Genomic DNA, 18366 nt, shown 5'->3' with positions numbered 1-18366 from the left:
CATCTTTCTTTTACTTCATTTTATTTTTATTTATCCTTTTCTTTATCTTCTTATTTCATATCTTTAGCTTCCTCACAGCGGGATATCGTGAACGGAGAAAATTTCCATCCTTGGCACCGATCCAAAAGAGCGAAGAACAACGAATCGTCCATAGAATTTATATCGTGATCACCGTTTACGGTGATTAATTACGTCCGAATGGTCTTTCAAGATTGTGAGCTTAAAACTAGCACGAAATCATTCTTTAATCCGAGTGAAAATCTATGCTTCTAAAATACACAATCTAACCATAGCAATCGGTTCAACTGTATAATAGCATTCAGTTAGTTGGAACTAATTAACGCACTCCTTGATATATATGCATGTATGTGTGTACGTATGTAGGTGTATTTAGATATATGTATGCGTATAACCGGTCGAGTTATTTTTCGAAGGGACTATTGGTGGTAACAAAAATCCTGGGAAGTGAGAGCGGTGAGATAAAAAACTAATCCCAAATCTTTATTACTGGTGTAAAAGGTAAATTCCACCAATAGAGTACATAGGATCTAGTGCTCAGATCACGATGCGCATAAATTATCTACCGTTAATTGCGGAAAGCAATCATTTTTGAAGAAAATCTTTTTATAAATTTGATTATCGATTGTATATTACACAGAATCGTTGTTGATTAATAATTTATAATTCAAACATATCCCAGAACCACACACACACACACCTAATTGTATTTGAATTAATTCCAAATAAATAAAAATCAAAATCGAATAAAAATAATAATAAAAACTTACTTTTTCTCATCGTCATCTTGATTGACGACAAAGGAGGCCATCGACTCCTCGAGGGAGAGTCTCTGCCTTGGTCTTGATTGCAAGGTCGCTTCCACCCTAAAGAGACCGGAAACGTAGTCGGTGGGTTTCTTGTGCTCCGGTACTGGAACTGATAAGGATAGAAAAAAAATGTTGAGTCGAGCGCAAAGTCAGTTCGTCAAAGAGGAAAAGAAAGAAGAAGGTCTTTGTTCGCGCGCTTGCTCCCTTTGTTCGTTCGGTGTTTCACGCTTCAGGAGTTTCCGCGTGCGTACCGCATAGAAGCCGTAATACCTCAGGGACTGTTGCATCTATTACTATCACGAATTAGAAAGAGTTAGAGGGGGGAAAGAGACAAAGCAAGAAAGAGCAATGGCGTGTAATTGAATAACGCGACCGGGGTCGTTGATTCGTTTAACGCTTATTAAAATAAAGGGTCGTCGCTCTGGTGCTATACTAATACTACACGTCATTTAAACCTCCTCCGATTCCCCCCTTTAATTCTATTTCTCTTCTCTTTCTTGCTCCAACGCGTAGTACACGTGTATGAGGATTAATCAATTAGGTCAAGTTATGCAGAAAACTTCCTACGCTCAAAATAATTTATTATAGAGTATGATGCACAGATTACTGTGATTTTGATGTTACTTATAAAAAAAAACAAATATGCTTGTCCTAAAAAAAAGAAAGTTTTCCATTTCAAAAATGATTGCTTGACGTAATTAAAAAATCTGTAAGAAAATGATGTAAATATAATAAAAGAAGTTAAAAACTCTTCGCGATAAATGTAAAACTATACGCATAAGTGGATTATATGCAACGAGGCTGAACAAAGGATATTACGAGTCCACCCCATAGAATAATCGGCTTAACTTCGCAAGATTTAAATGATTAAGAATAAATGAATAATATCTGGAAATAATGTTTACCTAGAATAGGGACCAATTTGTCGTTTGGATTGAGTTGACTGGCAAGATCTCTGCTGAGTTCTTCGCACTCGATCTCCTCCGGTAATTTTTTTCTAGGTTCCGGTATAAGAGGTTCCTCCTGTTTGACAACATTCTGTTCTGCGGTTTGTTCCATGAGATCGGTCTGTGATGCCGCGTCACTGGTAGCCGCGTTAACTCTGAGTACGACTTCGGTACGTTGTACCAAAGTCAAGCCTTCGATACCGGGTTGAGGAGAGACGCAAGGTGAAATAGTCGTTGAGAATGATTTTTTATCCTGTTCGTCAACAGGTGAATTCCTTGGCGAGGAAGATGCTGAGGATTTGGATACACTTGAGATCGAAGAAGACGGCGACGACGACGACGACGACGACGACGACGACGACGATGACGACGACGACGACGATGATGATGATGAAGATGAAGATGACGAAGAAGATAATGAAGAAGAATTCGAAGAGAATCTACTTCCCGTCGATCTCGACTTCAAACTACTGGACGATCTCTCTGTCCTTTCTGTTTTAGGATTCTCCGACTCTTTCGTTTGGCACGAACGCTGATTCGATTGTTGACCAGAAGAATTGGATCCGTTCCAAGAAACTGTGCTGTCCGTTTGAGTTGGACTCGATACTTTCCTTTGATCATTGGTGATTTCTTCTCTCGTTGGGGAATTTGGTGTACTCTTAGTTGGAGTCTGATAGGTCATGATTCGAGGAGACGATGTGGTATCATTTGATCTACAGGAAGAGGAGGAGCTCGAGCAGCTTCCGGATCTTCGTGGGACTGCTCCTCTCAAGCTTTCTCTTTCTGGTGATCTTGGTGGTGAACTGCTCGGTGGTGGCGGTTTGTCATGATGAGACATCGATTCTACAGCCTTCTGGGCTAAGACATTTTCCTGTCCTCTCGACCAGCAATTACCGGTCATGCTTGTAATCGTAGTTGTCGTCGAGGAGGTTGTTGTGCTTACCGTGTACGAGCACACCGTACCGGTTGACGTACTTCCTCCACTTGATGATCGTTTCTCATTCCTACGGTTCAGTAGCTCAATATTTTGCGAGGTCATCTCGATCGTTGCACTTCTTTCGCGGAAGAGATCTTCACCGACACTTGCTTGACTACCATTGTCCGCATTACAAAGCTGTTTCTAAGTAAACAAAATAAATGCACATTCTTTCATAATGTTTAACTTTCAGAAATACAGTATTGGTAATTATTAAGTAATCATATCGAAACGAGAAAAACTCTTCATATGTTTCTAGACAATTGCACGAACTTTTCAGAAAAATCAATAAAATGAATAATAACTTACCTCTTTGTTTTCTGACAAGGGTTCGCAACTGGCAGCTAATTTTCGACGTTCCCGTTCCAATTGTCTGTTCCTATCATTGAGAACCTCGACGCTTTGCGGAGACAATCGTTCTCTTCGTTGCTCGTAATCGTGCCTCTTTTCTTGATATCTTTTTTCTTGATAATGATGGTAATGACGATGATGATGATGTCGATCTTCTAGATTGTCATTGTTGTTGTTCTCACTGTTACGCGTTCTAGCGTCAGCAATTTGAAGTTTCTTATTTAGTTCATGAGATAATTTTCCGATCGATTCAACGGAGTGTTGGTGTTGAACTGTAGTTTCCTCCAATCGATGATGAAGAGCATCGACGCTATGAGATTTGGTAAGTTCGTGCGATTGCTGTTGTTGTTGTTGTTGTTGTTGCTGCTGCTGCTGCTGTTGATGACTATTATGATGATGGTGATGATGGTGCTGTAACTGATGGTGCGGCGTGACACGCAATAAAACAGGATCATCGTGGTCCCTCGGAGGTGGCCAATCTTCTAGACGAGAAGTAGGAGACATTGTTCTCTTGTAACTGCCTTCACTATCAGGGGCTCCACGTTCTCTTCTGTACGCCAAGTAAGAAGCCTTTGATTGGCTTCTGAAAAAAGAAACGAAAAAATCCGATTAGTTAAGATTTTCCTTGCAGATTCGAATGTCTTTCGGTTTTATTTGACTTATCGAAAAATTCTGATCACTTATTTTAATGGATCTTTTAATATTAACTGTCCAATCACGTTTTTAGTAAGCGGCTGTTGCCTTTGATTTCTTCTGTAATCCGGAATGCAGCGACGTGCTCTGAGAATAAGATTTTCGTTCCTAAAACACAATTCCTATGTTCGTTCACGTAATCCAGAAACACGCGTTTACTGTGAGCATTTAAATAAATACATTTTCAATTGCTTTTGACTATAAATTCAGATAACAAAAAATTACTATCATTGACATAATAATTGTATATTTTGATAGATATAATTTTAGCAATGAAATATTTCAATGAAAATGCTGATTACATGTGCATTAATTTTCTACGGTATAATTGAATGTTAACAAAATTCTCGAGGTATTAACAGAAAGAAAACAATGCAATCTCTGATGAGAATTCGAAAATAAAAGGAAACCATTGTGTCTGATGTGAAGTTTGTGCAACAATAGAAATGAATCTTCGATGATTAATCGTTTGACCGTATTGATTAATGGTCGATCGAACCGGTAATATAAATCCGTGAGAGACTTCAGGGTCTTAACATCGACAACCGTATTAAGATGAAAAGGAGGTTTAATCGGTACCGGATATGGGCTAGCGTTGCCGCTAGAATTTTAATTCGTCAGGTTCTTCTATTCGACGTTCCCACAGATGCTTTTCCGTCTTCCGAAACGGGACATGAAACTTTCTGTAGTACACGCACAGACCATAATAACATTTATAGTAATAAAATGCATAATGTGTAGGGGGGAGATGGGACTAAGTTGATACTGTATTAATGTTTATTTATTTTAACAGGTAGATATATTTATCTCTTTCATTTAATGCGCTGTGAACTGAAAAAGTTTAGAAATCACGAACAAAGGCTCTATACGATCTTGTTAACACCGATATTTTGGAAGATTCATAAATTGCTAGAATAATTGGAAGAAGATTGGAAACAGACACTGCTTTAAATATAAAAACCATTATTACTTAGGAAAGTATAATATTTTGATTAGGCGTTTAGCAATAAAAGTAAACTGATAAATTGTAAATGCAGCAGGACCGGATCGTTGCTGCTGGAATTAAACGTTATATTTTTTGTACGTTTGCATAAGGAATGCAGGACGATCATCCATCGTGCATATGAACGAGATCAAGAAGCCGTGTAAAATTTCTACGCTTGCAAGCAACGTCCGCTTCTTAAAAGCAAACCTTCTTTCAGTGTAATCGTCCAGGCGAAACGAATACTTGCTATGCACGTATCCTCTCCAAGATTTATTATTTCTGTTCGTTTGATAAGATGAGATAAGAAGGAGTAAAACAAAAAAACATATTCAATTATTTTTTCGATCTAACTTGACGTTTTAATGATTTAGCATTTGCTATTAATTTCCTTTTTAGATATAATAACTTATCCGATGGTACGTGAGTCTCAATGCGAGGGCTTCGAGAATTCAACTTTCCATTTAGGGGTGGTTTAAGTCGTTTGAGATTATTTCTCAATTTATTAAAACAACAGATACTCGAATAGTTCTGCTATTTTTCTCCGACTATATCCTTCTTTTTCCAATCCTTTTTTCTGTCCTATTCAACAAACATCCACTAAAACTAATGGATTCATTTTTAACTGATAATAAAGAATGATCGAACGTATAATCTGTCGTAATTATCATTCGTCACGGACAGCTACTTTCGTTCCTCTTAATAACTTCTCTTTTTATAAAAGCTGACTTCTTTAACGATCTCGTCTATTATTATTTTTTCTTTTATTTTCAATCAGCTGTCCCGTTCCGTCCCCCGTAACGATACGTTCCACTTTCGTACTCTTTCGATGTACGAAAGTATTCTTCCATATACGCGTACGAGACTTTAATGTTCTTACAATCCTTCTTCTCTCTTTCCCATTGATTCGTTGAATGTTCAAGAAAGTTTCTTAGGAAGGAAGGACGAAAGTAAAATTCGCGTCCGGATTCTAATCACGCGAAGAGGTCGAGACGTGAAATCGTGTCGGGCGGTGGTTCTACCTTCTTTGCAACATTTAACTACATACGTATACATGCATGCATGCATGTTTACATGAGTACACGCATACATACGTAGATATATTCCTTTTCTTATCGGCAAACTGGAAGAACCGTTGTTACACGTGCTCCAGAGAAAATCTATTCAAGACACGTCGGAACACGCGTAGCCTTTGAGAGACCGTGATATCGTTCTTCGATGATTCCGTCAATTACCGGTAAACTGGATAACGAAAAAAGACAAAATAACGCGTCACCGGGTATATATGGTCCGATATTCTACTAACGGCTCCGAAAGTAAGTAACAATAAATTTTTCAGATGCTACGACGATAAAGTCTTATTCATTTCCTTGCGCAATAACTTCTGCGAAACTTTACCCCAATTTAGTATACTAGGTGTATAAAGGAAATTTATGGTAAACTTCGTAAGATTAATTTGCAGATAACAAAGATAATAAATACTTATCGCTTGAAATTTATAATCTTTCGATAAAAGTGAACGAAGATCCCCAAGTCCATCTTCGTGGAAGTTTTCACATTTATAGAAAAAAATTCATTTTTCATTTCTTACAATAGAAAATAAGAAGACATTTGATATAATTAATTGACGATAACATTTCTTCAATATTCAAGTTTGATGTAATGATAAAAATGAACGTTCGGAAAGGAAGGAGAATTACATGGAACGGGAAGAAAGTGAACCTAATGTTCACGATAATAATCTCTCTAAAGAATACTTTATGTAATAAACTTCATTGTTATGCAATGGGAGTATGCACGACACTGGTGTATATCTATAATTTAATAAGTACATAGAATTATGTAATGGAATGGTGGTTAAAGGTAAAAAATATCAACCATAAGAGACCACACAGGAGCGTTTCCTGTTTTAATGTATATACTCGATATAATAATCTTCACGAGACACGATCGACATTCTAATATTTTAAAAAGTATGTCATAAAAAGAAAAAGAGAAAAGCATAAAATTTTCTCTCTTTCGTTTGTTTTATTTTTCTTTTGAACTTCATTTACGATTAACACGAGTGTATGATCGAATCTTAACGAGAGAGAACATTAAACATAAATTTAATTGAAATTTCTGTTCACATGAGGATTATCGTTTCATTCGATCGAAAAATAATATAAAAAAAATATGAAATATGCATAAACGAAAGAGTGGGAGAACGATTGGTATAATTTATGGGTAAATTGAACATTGCTCCATTCCTCCGACCGGTAGCAAAAGCATGTTTCAAATACATCATCATAATCGATGAGCATATCGCTGAATTCATATTATAGTGTGTTCTTTCGAGTCTATCGTATACCGAAAACTTTTATATACCGGATAACTGTCAGGTGCTTATCGATATTATTACAATCAGACCGGAGAAATCGATAACAGCTATACGTGTATGTACGTTTGTGTTAGTGCGTTTCTCTCTCTTTCTTTTACTTTTGGAGGACACGTATTTTAATCTTTCGTTCTGTATCAAAAACATTAGTACACGAGTGCTTGCGAGCCCGATAAGACCCACCTTTTTTTCACTAAATTCTTTCAATGTTAATATTATACTGGCTGTCCGCGCGAAAAAATGCTTTGCAAAGGTAAACGAAAAATAATTTGGCTGAGCAAGGAATTTTGTTCTTAGCAAATTGTGCTTATGCATTAGTTTGCTACGAAAGGTAAATACCTGTCGAAAGAATAATTTATCATTTTTTCAGTTTAATAAAGTTCGTCACAACCGATCGATAAGAATTATGGCTTTCGAGGGAACTTTGAAGTAATTGTCAGACTCGAAACTAAATCAAACTAACTTCGATGATATTTCTCTCTAATGAGTGGATATCATTTTATTAGGAAAAATATATTAATATCGCGATATCTAGATACTCTTAAATAGACGCCTAGAACGTTAGGTTAATCTGATAAATTCGATTTATCTTGCATTCGAAAGTATACTATTGGATACTTAGAAAGAGAAAGATTTGGATCTTGAAGAGTCTCGAAACGTTACGCCTACGGTTCGTGTAATAAGATAATTACAATAACGAAGTAATTACCAAATGAATTAGAGTTCAAACGATTTCAAAGAGAGATAGATCTGGAAGGAAGGAAAATTAAGCGGTTGCGAATAGATCGGAGCCATAAAGATCAACGAATACAGAGTATCATCTACTCGTATACAGGGTGTACTAAGCGGTCATAAATTAACTCTTTATATCACCTGTTAATAAGATCAAGTAGGCAAGATAGCTTAAACGATTTAATGTTGAAAAATGTTTTACCGAATAGTTATAACCGTTCAAAGGCTTCATTGTTTATGGTACATAAAGAATGTAATTGGAGCTAATTAAAATTGTGTTATCCGGTCACCCTGTATGTACGTCCATTAGACTTCGATTACAAGAATAGATAAATATCTTTCTCTTTCTTAGATTCTTTTTGTAGGTTCTCTTGGTTGAACCGACAACACGTTTAGGTAGGTACATCGATACGTCTGGACGTTGGTATCGAGTACTCTCATTAGGACAGACAGACCTACGATGGGTGGACATCGGTAAACCGAGAAAGACGATCGGTCATTACGACACCTTGGTAATTAACTCCGATCGAGTTCGACAATCCTATCTTCTTGTAGATATGATTTAAGAAGAAGTAGAAGACCGAAGAGGATACCGGTTACACGAACGTTCACTTTTTCTTTTCGATATTCATCTTTGAAAAGGAAGTAGTCTTTTACTCTGCTAGCGACGAATATTAATTTCTTTCTAGCAAAATCCAGACAGAAGGAAACTTCGCGTCGCATAAAGATCCCGTTGTATTCAGTGATTGATGATCGGATAAGAGTTATATTCGTTTGATTTGAAATGACAAGAGAGAAACATACTTATGTCGATAGAGTTTACTACGATCTACAAGTCGAATCAATGTTTCATTCTATTCCCCGGATATGAAATTTATTAGATGAATATGAATTAGCATGGAGAAATATAATTGCGCAAATGTTAATTATGTTGCAAGTTATGTCTTTTAATATACGTCTAAAGCCAAATTATTTTCATTAAGTTATTGCAATTCGTTTCAATTTGCGAAGTAACAATATTTACGCATTCTTGATTTCATTATGAGCTTGAAAAATAACATCAAACGCAAGAATTAGTCCTTGTTTTAATTCTAAAAATATTTCTTCATCTTTAAGTACCCTTATTAAAACATACAAAAATATGCGTCGAGCGAATACGAAAATTGAAAGACAACAGTGCTTATAAAAGTGGTCAAAAAAACTACGTGGTCCTCTCTAAGTGAAATCTATTCAATGAAAAGACACGAAAGGACAATTAAGAGGACAAAGTCGGATTTGAACTCATTAAAATAAGTAGAGACTGAAAGTGAAAAGTACCGAATTCGGGGCTCGATGTTTCTTTCATCCGGTTTGTCAAATCGTAAAGTGCTTTCTGAAGTTAAATTGTAGTAGCATGGATCGTTTAAATGATAAAATCATTTTTTAATTTCGAGGACATCTAAAGAATTTGACGACAAAGGATTGAAGGCTTATTAATGATACGGAAGTTCATCGTTCATTTCCATTAAAAGTCCATTAAGAAATCAGGGCGTCGCAAAAGTTGCATTTTTAACAAACTGAGAATTAAGACCCCGTCCTAATATATTTTATTAATAATATTTTTATAATAGGATAAAATATAAACATTTGCTGCATATTTTAAACTTACAAAAGAAAAGCAGAAAACTTTTGTAAATACTTAAAAAATAAATAATTATTCACTTTGGCATAGGAACTTCTGCGACGGCCTGTATGTAAGTATATGAGCACGCATGTATATAAACAAATAATGCATATATGTATTTTTAAATATGTGTTCGTCGCTGAACATACGTAAACATGTTTTGCGTAAAAACACGTTTGGTGTTCGAGTGAAACTTGGCGTTGTCCGAGGAGTATTTTAAAAGTAGGTGGCCTTGGTTCACTTGCGATTTCGAAAAGCGTTTCACGGCCTCGGCCGAATCATCTGTGCCATCAAATGGATCGTTGTTACGATCACAAAAAAGAAAAGCAAACGAGTATTTTTATACTTCCTACATAATGACGGAAGCTTTCAGATATAATGTCTTTTATCGAGGTAAAAAGATGGCGTGAAGGAAGATGTTCGCAACTAAAATCAATTTTGTTTTTTGCGTTTCTCTTGGTCGATCTTAGCGGTTTCGGTCGGTTCCGTTGCGCATGGAAAGTGCACTTTGTGGAGACCATTTTTGCGGGCAGCTTGATAGCCTTTTTTCTCATTCGAGGTTGAAAAAGCTCACAATACAGTTATCGGATCTTGTGTATAATACTAAAGTGTGAGAAATATTCATGATTGGTGTGAAAACTAAAGCAGTATTTTATGTATTACTATGAAAAGAATTAATACTGAAGCTTTATGTGTGCTTACAAATTTATAAATTTGTAAATCTTGACGTTTAATATTTTAAACGTCAAGATTTAAGTAACGCCAGCAATGTTTCCAAAGAGGACAAAAATCGGATAACAGCTCAGGCATTCGCATGAATTTTTAATGACGTAAGAACGTGATTTTGCGAAAGATGACAAATTGAATTGAATAAACGAAAGATCGATCTCTTCAGGAATCAGGAGTCACGAGCATAAAATTCGTAGAAATCGCGTGTGGATCGTAGGATTCGTCGGCAAGAGTTGGTGGAACGTAATTACGTTTCGTTAGCGCGCGTAATACCAACTGAATTATCTGCTTTTATGATCGCGAAATTATAAGTGTATATAAGTAAATAGGAAGATTTACGATGACTTAAAAGAAAAGCTTCATTGTTTGCTATCCTTTAGCGTTGAGTAAAAAGTTTAAGATTCCGATGAAATACTATACCGGAATCAGTTGAAGTAATCAATCTTACAATGTTTTCAGTAAGGAAGTTTTTCAGTATAGAAAGTTTCTTTTATTTCGTGTTATTAAAATGACATTTATTTTATAATCAATATTTTAGCATCTTAAAGTTAAAAAATGATATATCAAAGACAAGTAAAATTAGCTTATGTCAATTCTCGAGCGTAATACATTTTTGTGACAACAGTCATTAAAAAGTCAACATAAGTACTTTGTAGGAAGGACGGATGTATTATACCGGAGCACGTTCCGTCCAGGAATGAAATTCGGGTCGAGCTCTCGATTCCTCGAGCACTCGTATTTAGTACCCAATGGAAAACTAGGACTCGCCGAGTTGGGGACGAAAACTTTCCTCGTGAATTGACCCGAGGGAAAAAGGTACCTAAATGAATCGTCCTCGAGATCATGCATGTTCGCTCTATAATCGTCGATACTAATTAACGTTACATCGTACGCGAAACCTTACGATAGAGAGTACAAGTCAAATATACATGATTTATATATGTACATATACGAATGGAACGACGATGAAAGTTCGCTGGAATCGAGGACATCTCCTCGAGAAATTACATCAAAATCTAATCTGCAATCTGTGTGTTTTTAATTATTTTCACTCTCGAATCATCTCTTAGAAGATTTTCTCTAGTTTCAATGGATTATAGAATGATCTAATGGGCCAAGATTTCTTGGATTCATTTTGCAAATTATGATAACTGCTAAAAAAAAAAAACAAATAATGAAAAAGTCTACTTTGGATAGAATGTTTAGGGTTGCCTAATATAATTCTCGACATGGTTACCATGCAATTTCAAGAGTTTTTGGACAACTCACAGATGAACCGTGCGATTAAGCCGAGCGGATTTATCACGAAAGTAAACGAAACGTCACGTTTTGTTCTGGAATCTCTCGTTTTGCTCGTAGATCGACTATCTCGCACGACGTTTCTCATTTCGTGACATCCACGACACGTATTTCGTTTTTCTCGAGATTGCCACTCTTGTCGGAAATGTCTCTTTCGGTGAAATGATCTTCTATTCGAATTTATTTATAGGTAACACAATTTCCCAACTTTTATCCATAAATTCATTTTTTTCAAAGCAACCATTCGTTGTATTTGTTTTCCTTTTATTCATTATTATTAATTAGTATTGAAATTATTCTCGAATACAAGGGGAAAAGTGTTTGAAACAAAACATTTATGGCGTGGGAAGAGAAGAGCGTGCTTATCGAGTTATCGGAAGCACCCGCATCGCTATGTGCTGCTTATTCTTTGTTATCGGACAGCTAGCTGTTATACTGGTACGTATCGTAGTATGTATACTGACACGAGATCGTAGTTCATATATCTATCTTTGCTCATTCGTAATTGTCTAATACCGTTTATTTCACCGTTTTGTCTTATCAATCACCGACATACAATAAAATTAATTCTATATAAAAATCTAAGAATACATTAAAATACTAAAATATTTGAACAGTAGGTATACACAATATTTATATACAAACAACGAATTTGTTTCTAAATGCTTAGGAAAATAGTCATTTAGAATTATTAGTCTATCGTGTATAATTAAAGATTAAGTGACGCGATAAAGAGATCTAGAAGTCAAATAAACAGATAAAATGGAGATAAAATGAGTCGGAAGATAACTGCTAGTATATAGAGCATTCTCTTTTAGTCGAATTAACATAGAAATGGTTATAAAATACGCTCGATTTATCCGATTATCGCGATCTTTACTACCGTTATACCGTGAAATGCAGCGTGACGAAACGAGGTAGGAAGGAAAATCATAAAAGAACTTTACATAACTTTATATCTTCGCCCAACGATCATGTTTCTTTGATGCGAGATAGAAAGAGAAGAGTAATTATTTCAAAAGCGAGCTCCTATTTACACCATCCAATATTTAGGTCAAGTTGATCGATCTTATAAATGAAAGCAAGACAATACTAGTCTTGTGTCTCACATATAATATAATGAAGAACGACTGTTATGAGTGGGCATTAACGTCGATTTGAAAAGCCTACTCTTATAGGATACTTATAAATTCTCCACGAATTTTTTGTTTTCTTACTTTCCTATCCGTGAAATATTGTCCGTGGGAAGAGGGAACGATCATCGTCATCAGTGATGTTTACGCTTCCGCGAATTCAAAGTTGACGCGAGGAAAAGAAAAGAGTGCGTTCACGTGTCGTTTGCCAATTAAGGGATTACGTATTAATCGAGTCTCGAACCGTTATCGTTTGCTCGAACAACAACCGGTCGGATGCGAGGTCTCGACCCGAGTGAATCATACGACCAATGCACTACCACCAATCAGCAATGCGATACTAGTTGATGGCCGCGAGCAAACCCAACAAAACGTTCTTTCCTTTTTCTTCTTACATTAGTCTCTTCCCTGACAAGGACGCGCGATCAATAGGATTGCGCATCCTTCGTACGATCCGGGATTAACACACTTAACAATTTTCGACCTCCTCTACTTTCCAAAAATCGGGGAGAAGATTCTTTTTTTCTATTTTTTTTTTCTTTTTTCTTATATTAACACTAATACCAATATTCTAGCTGACCTCCAAACACAAATGCAACAACAATGCACCCACGCTCATTCTCTCAGTTTATTATTCATTCTTTGCAACGTCCTCGGAAATAATAACCAGCTATTCATTTCTTTAAATATTCAATTGATTCAATAATAATAACGATTCTTACAGTTCAATGAAAAATCTTGTATGATTTAAACAATAAATAAGTGCAAAAGGAGAAAAAAGGAAAAGTTAGCGTCCAACTGAAAGTGACAAAAACCGTAGCTATTTTTGTGATCAATGTATTCTTGATCAGACTATATAGATTTAATTTTACATGACACATATTTTGTGACCATTCGTATAACACGAAGAGCCTTAAGCCCGTATAAAAGAATGACTCATATCGCGTTGATGATATCGCTCGAACTCGTACGACAAATTGTTTTATGGAATTTTATGGGAACAGATAAGTTAAGAATGCGAATGAATCGTTTGAAGGACAAGGAATTATACGGGCGACAGTGGGAACACGTTGAATCCATAAACATGGATCTCATCGATCGCGCTTACGTAAATACTTAAATTATCTTCGAGGAGAAACGTTAAAGATAATCATTATTTCGTTCCCTTTCACTAGCTATTAATTATGCACATCCGGGATAAATTTCTTCTTTTTACGACATATTCGACCGGTGTTCGATGTTTGCTCGAATATAGGAATAAATAAGATTTAGGGATTTAATTAAACTCGGTAGCAATCGCTGAGAAAAATCGATGAAATTATATAGAAAATTAAACAGGACCAGCACTTTTTATTGCGGCCTTCAATATCAAGGACAATCGTAAAAATTGTCCCTATTTTTCTTCCCTTCTAGAACACGAAAGAGAAACTCGATGTCCGAGAAGGCAATCGACTTTTTGAGAGCTTTTGAACAATAAACTTATTGCTAATGAACTTATTGTTATTGTGCAGGCTCGAGGTGAGTTCGACGAAGTCGCCCACGCACTTCTTCTTTTCTATTATATCATGTTCAATCAATCACAATCGCTGTTCTTGTACTATATCATTTGTTCAAACAAACTATTTTGAAGTATAAATTGTGAGAAAGTTTTGAGATTGGAATAATGAAATAAAGTTTTCGAATGTGAATCAGAATCGTCCGAGCAGGTAAAGATCGAAGATCAAGATTCTAGGAATCCTCTCGTTGGGTTTAAAGACCGGAGAAAGGAGATTACGGACGTCAGTGTCGAGAAAAGAATGGGCTATTGAAAGGAGAACCCGAAGAAGGTGCTACCTGAATTCGTTGTTTCGATCGTTCGAACGCATCTCCCTCTCTAAAAAAAATAGGAATTTTTAAATCTGAATCGAGGCTAGTCGAGCACTTTCGCGTGGGCCGTGCCATACCAAAAGCGTTTGTCGAGTTTCAGAGATGTAAACTGGATAATCCGTTACTCGCGTTACAAAGTTCTTCGAGACTTCTTCTTCGAGTTATTAATACAACTCGATTTATATCCGATTAAAATGTACAAATAAAAAAGATATTTACCGTTATGATACTCTTGATGGTCTCGAGTGATATTCCAGGGATTATGTCACGATCAATCACGAAGGACAGAATGCAGCAGCACAAGCTCGAGGATTGTAAATCTCGGTATTTCGAAATCGGAGCATAGATGAGTCTCAAGACTTACATTAGCGTTACATTCGCATACCTTGCATTCTCCGCTTTTAACACTCGTCGTTCCAGTTTTACTTTTCTCGCAATTCGCGCTCACCATGACTCGGACTATAACGAGTTGTATGTTTTACCTTTCTATAGATATACTTCAACGTAAAAAAGAGAACGAATACGGTCGTAAGAATTGTATATAAAAAAAACACACACACACACACATCTAACGTTAGGAACAAAATTTCATTTAATTAAATTAAATTACATTTTTTTCTGTAGAAAAGTTAGCGTCCAGCTGAAAATAAAAAAAGGCGTAGCTATTTTTGTATCAAAGAATGAGAAAAAAATTAATTTCGGTCGATTAAAAACGAAATAAAGTATAATTATTGACAAAGAGATAAGAATATCAATCGTGAAATGAAGGATAACACACGACATTGTATTTGCAGGTAATTCTGTTGGTAGGAATGGAAAACGTTTGGCAAACGGTTCGACACAGCTGTGACGACAGATGTCGAGATCTCGATCGTTGCATCGATTTCAAGCTACGTAGTTTCAACTATACCTATAGATCAAACATAAAGTGAATGTTTACCGAACAGAACGGGCACGATCTTGTTCTTTTTTTAGACGAGAGGCTAATTTTTCACATGGACATTTGAATAAAGATAAGCAAGCGAATTGGAATAATTCGCAAAGGAAGAGACAGGGAGAATGCAAGAACTCGTCCTGAAAAAATGAAAGTATGATACTTTCTAATACGATTACACAAAGATTAATGTCATAATAAACGATCTAGCATTGTATTTACAATATCTTACTTCTTTTTAACAAAGTGAACATCCTTTAATGAAAATATTGTTCTCGTTTGAGTAATCAACGTTTAAACGAATTGACGATGACGAAGAGTAATTGCGAATCGGTGTACCAATCGTGGGAATCGCTTGCGATTACATAGCAGAAATCGTTAATCTATTTCCTAGAAATTAGATTCAGACTAGTTTCTTTATTAATGATTATCTTGCTTAAAAAATCAATTAACGAAGATTCTATAACTGTGCTTTCGCAAAGAGAAATGAAACGGCATTAAAGATAAAAAATCATCTCTTCGGAGTATTACGATTATTTAGTCTTAATCTTATTGCGCGTTCTCTTTAATTTGGAATTTGCTTCGCTAAAACGGACAGATCTGTTTTAACAAGAGGAAAAAATACTTCTACGATAATAAATAAAATACTAACAATAAGATGATAGGAAAGGTAGAGCTACCGTGCTGAAATAATGGTAATAAATGAAGGAAGATGAAAAGAAAGAAGAAATGTAATGGCGCGACATGTAAAAAGGCGATAGGATTATGAGAACTAGGCGGTTCTTTCGAAGTTGTTTCGAAAGACAAAGGATAACGGAAAAGATGGATTTTTAAGGTAAGCAATGGAGCCGGCGAAGCGGATATAAAGGAGTCGAAGCGAGCATCAACCGAAGGAAAAAGAATCCGACATAGTTAACGGTTGTAATCCGAAAGGGCATGCTGCTTAACGCCTTAAAAGAACGCTTCGCTTTGCCACCTTAAAAGAACATTCGACCTTATGCTCGAGATACTACCTGGAACTAAGCTTCTGCAAACTGACCGAGGATGCACCAACGTGACATTCAAATTATTTAGACAGACTTGAAGAAGATTCAAGAAAATTCAAATCGTTTTGTCTCTTTCAACGAACAAACGAATGAACAAAAATACAAAGTTTGATCATCTTCCCATCGTAGAAATTTCATCTCTACGGACTCGACCTCGACTAATTCCACCTCGTCTAAGAACTCTATTTCGCTGTAGCAATTACGACGCGGTAAATGATTCTTCTTCTGACATTCCTCGCTAATGGCAAAGAGGGAAAGAAACCGAGAGGACAACTGCAGTAGTCTACTGATACCAGTCTTCGATGCAGCCGGAGATGCAGTCGGAGCCAATGCTCGATTTCTCAGAACTCAATGCTCGATCGATTTTTCTAATAATAAGCTTCTCTCATCTTGCTACTCTGCTCATGCGGAATCAGAACTATTATTTTTCTTATGCTTAACGTAACATTAAACGATATAAATCAATAAAATGAATTACATGTAATGAAAAATGAATATCTTATAATAATTTAAGTGCTATTGAATATTTAATAATTGTATATTTAACTATTCCCACCTCGTTCTCAATAAAGTCAGACACGTAACAGGTGTTTGAAACGTCAATTTCTAATACTAATCTGCATGAAAATATAAGTTGTAGAATATTTTGAAAACTTTCCTCTACCTAATTAAAAAATATTCAAAGATATTGAAAATATACTAAGCGAACTTATAATTAGTATCATCACCCGATGTTTTCATTCGCGAGACTTGCTTTCTCTCTACGGAAGGGAATTCGAAACGTCGAGTTTTCTGGCATGATCGATCTCGCCACCGAATCGACCATCTCTTTTTCTTTCGTAGCTCAGGAAAACCCCTTTGAAAGGGGCACCATAAATCAAGCGGAAAGTCATAGGACGACGGACTCGTCCTGCCGTAAATCGTCGAACGTCTTTATCGCACGGAAATACGCATCGTTCGTGTTTTATACTTTTTCAATCGTTTTCGCTTCCTTCGAAAGCCGAACGGACGTTACTTTGTCTATTTTTATAAGGAAATTTAGAAAAGAGTCATTTTATTAGCTCGAATTATTTCGCGCTCGAATTCCAAATTTACTTGTTTATAATTATTAAATGATTTATATTGACGCATTGAAGATTATTAAGTTATAAGAGTAGAGGAAACGGGAAAAAGAAATCAAATGAAAAGTGAAATAGTTATTTGACGTAGGACAAACGAGCCCATCCGTTTGATGGTAGAAAAGAAAGATCTGTGTATCGAGACGTATCTCCTCTTTCTAAGCGAGATTACCGTGCCGGCTCATTACCTTTCACCCCGAGGCCAATCCGAAAGCGTGCTTAGACCAGAAAGAGAGAGGATACTAGATATACGAGTTTACTACTACTCAAAGTTTTCGCTAAAGATTCATTGAAACGACAGGAAGGAAGATAAGCGCGCACTTTCTTCAGTAATGCCAAACGACGATCGATCGAGAAAGACCTTATCGATATACCACGAGGTACCTGTTAATCCATCCGAGGTGAGCTCAATTAGGGTCTGGTGTATCGCTAATTGTACGTCGACGATATTACTGCTCGGTGTTCGATCTAGTGAAAGATCGTCGCTGCTAATATCACCGAGCGCAAAATTACGTCCCGTCAAAGTATACGCTTACATATATATCTCTCTCTATCTCACACATGTTTTTTATTTTTATCTCTTGCAAGGTCTCTCCAATTAATATTATATGTACTGCTGGTATCTACAGGGTGTTCCGAAAGTCTACACGAATGATACGAGTTCATACTTTTTTGTCAAATATGTTTCAAGAG

General features: G+C 36.1%; 1 protein-coding gene across 2 annotated transcripts in view; it reads right to left on the bottom strand.

Annotated features, from left to right (window-relative positions):
* Positions 1–18366, bottom strand: part of LOC106787730 (protein Shroom-like) — a 109379-nt gene that overhangs the window by 7167 nt on the left and 83846 nt on the right. For both annotated transcript variants that reach the window (XM_014750346.1, XM_014750347.1), the window contains exons 8-10: positions 3060–3684; positions 1733–2894; positions 789–936 (exon numbers count right to left, since the gene is read on the bottom strand). In XM_014750346.1, coding sequence (XP_014605832.1) covers positions 789–936; positions 1733–2894; positions 3060–3684 — 1935 coding nt within the window. The remainder of the gene's footprint in view (positions 1–788; positions 937–1732; positions 2895–3059; positions 3685–18366) is intronic.

The sequence above is a fragment of the Polistes canadensis genome, unplaced genomic scaffold (assembly GCF_001313835.1).
Source record: "Polistes canadensis isolate GaletaPanama2010 unplaced genomic scaffold, ASM131383v1 scaffold_112, whole genome shotgun sequence".
NCBI lineage: Eukaryota > Metazoa > Arthropoda > Insecta > Hymenoptera > Vespidae > Polistes > Polistes canadensis.
This window is presented reverse-complemented; position numbering and strand designations above follow the sequence as displayed.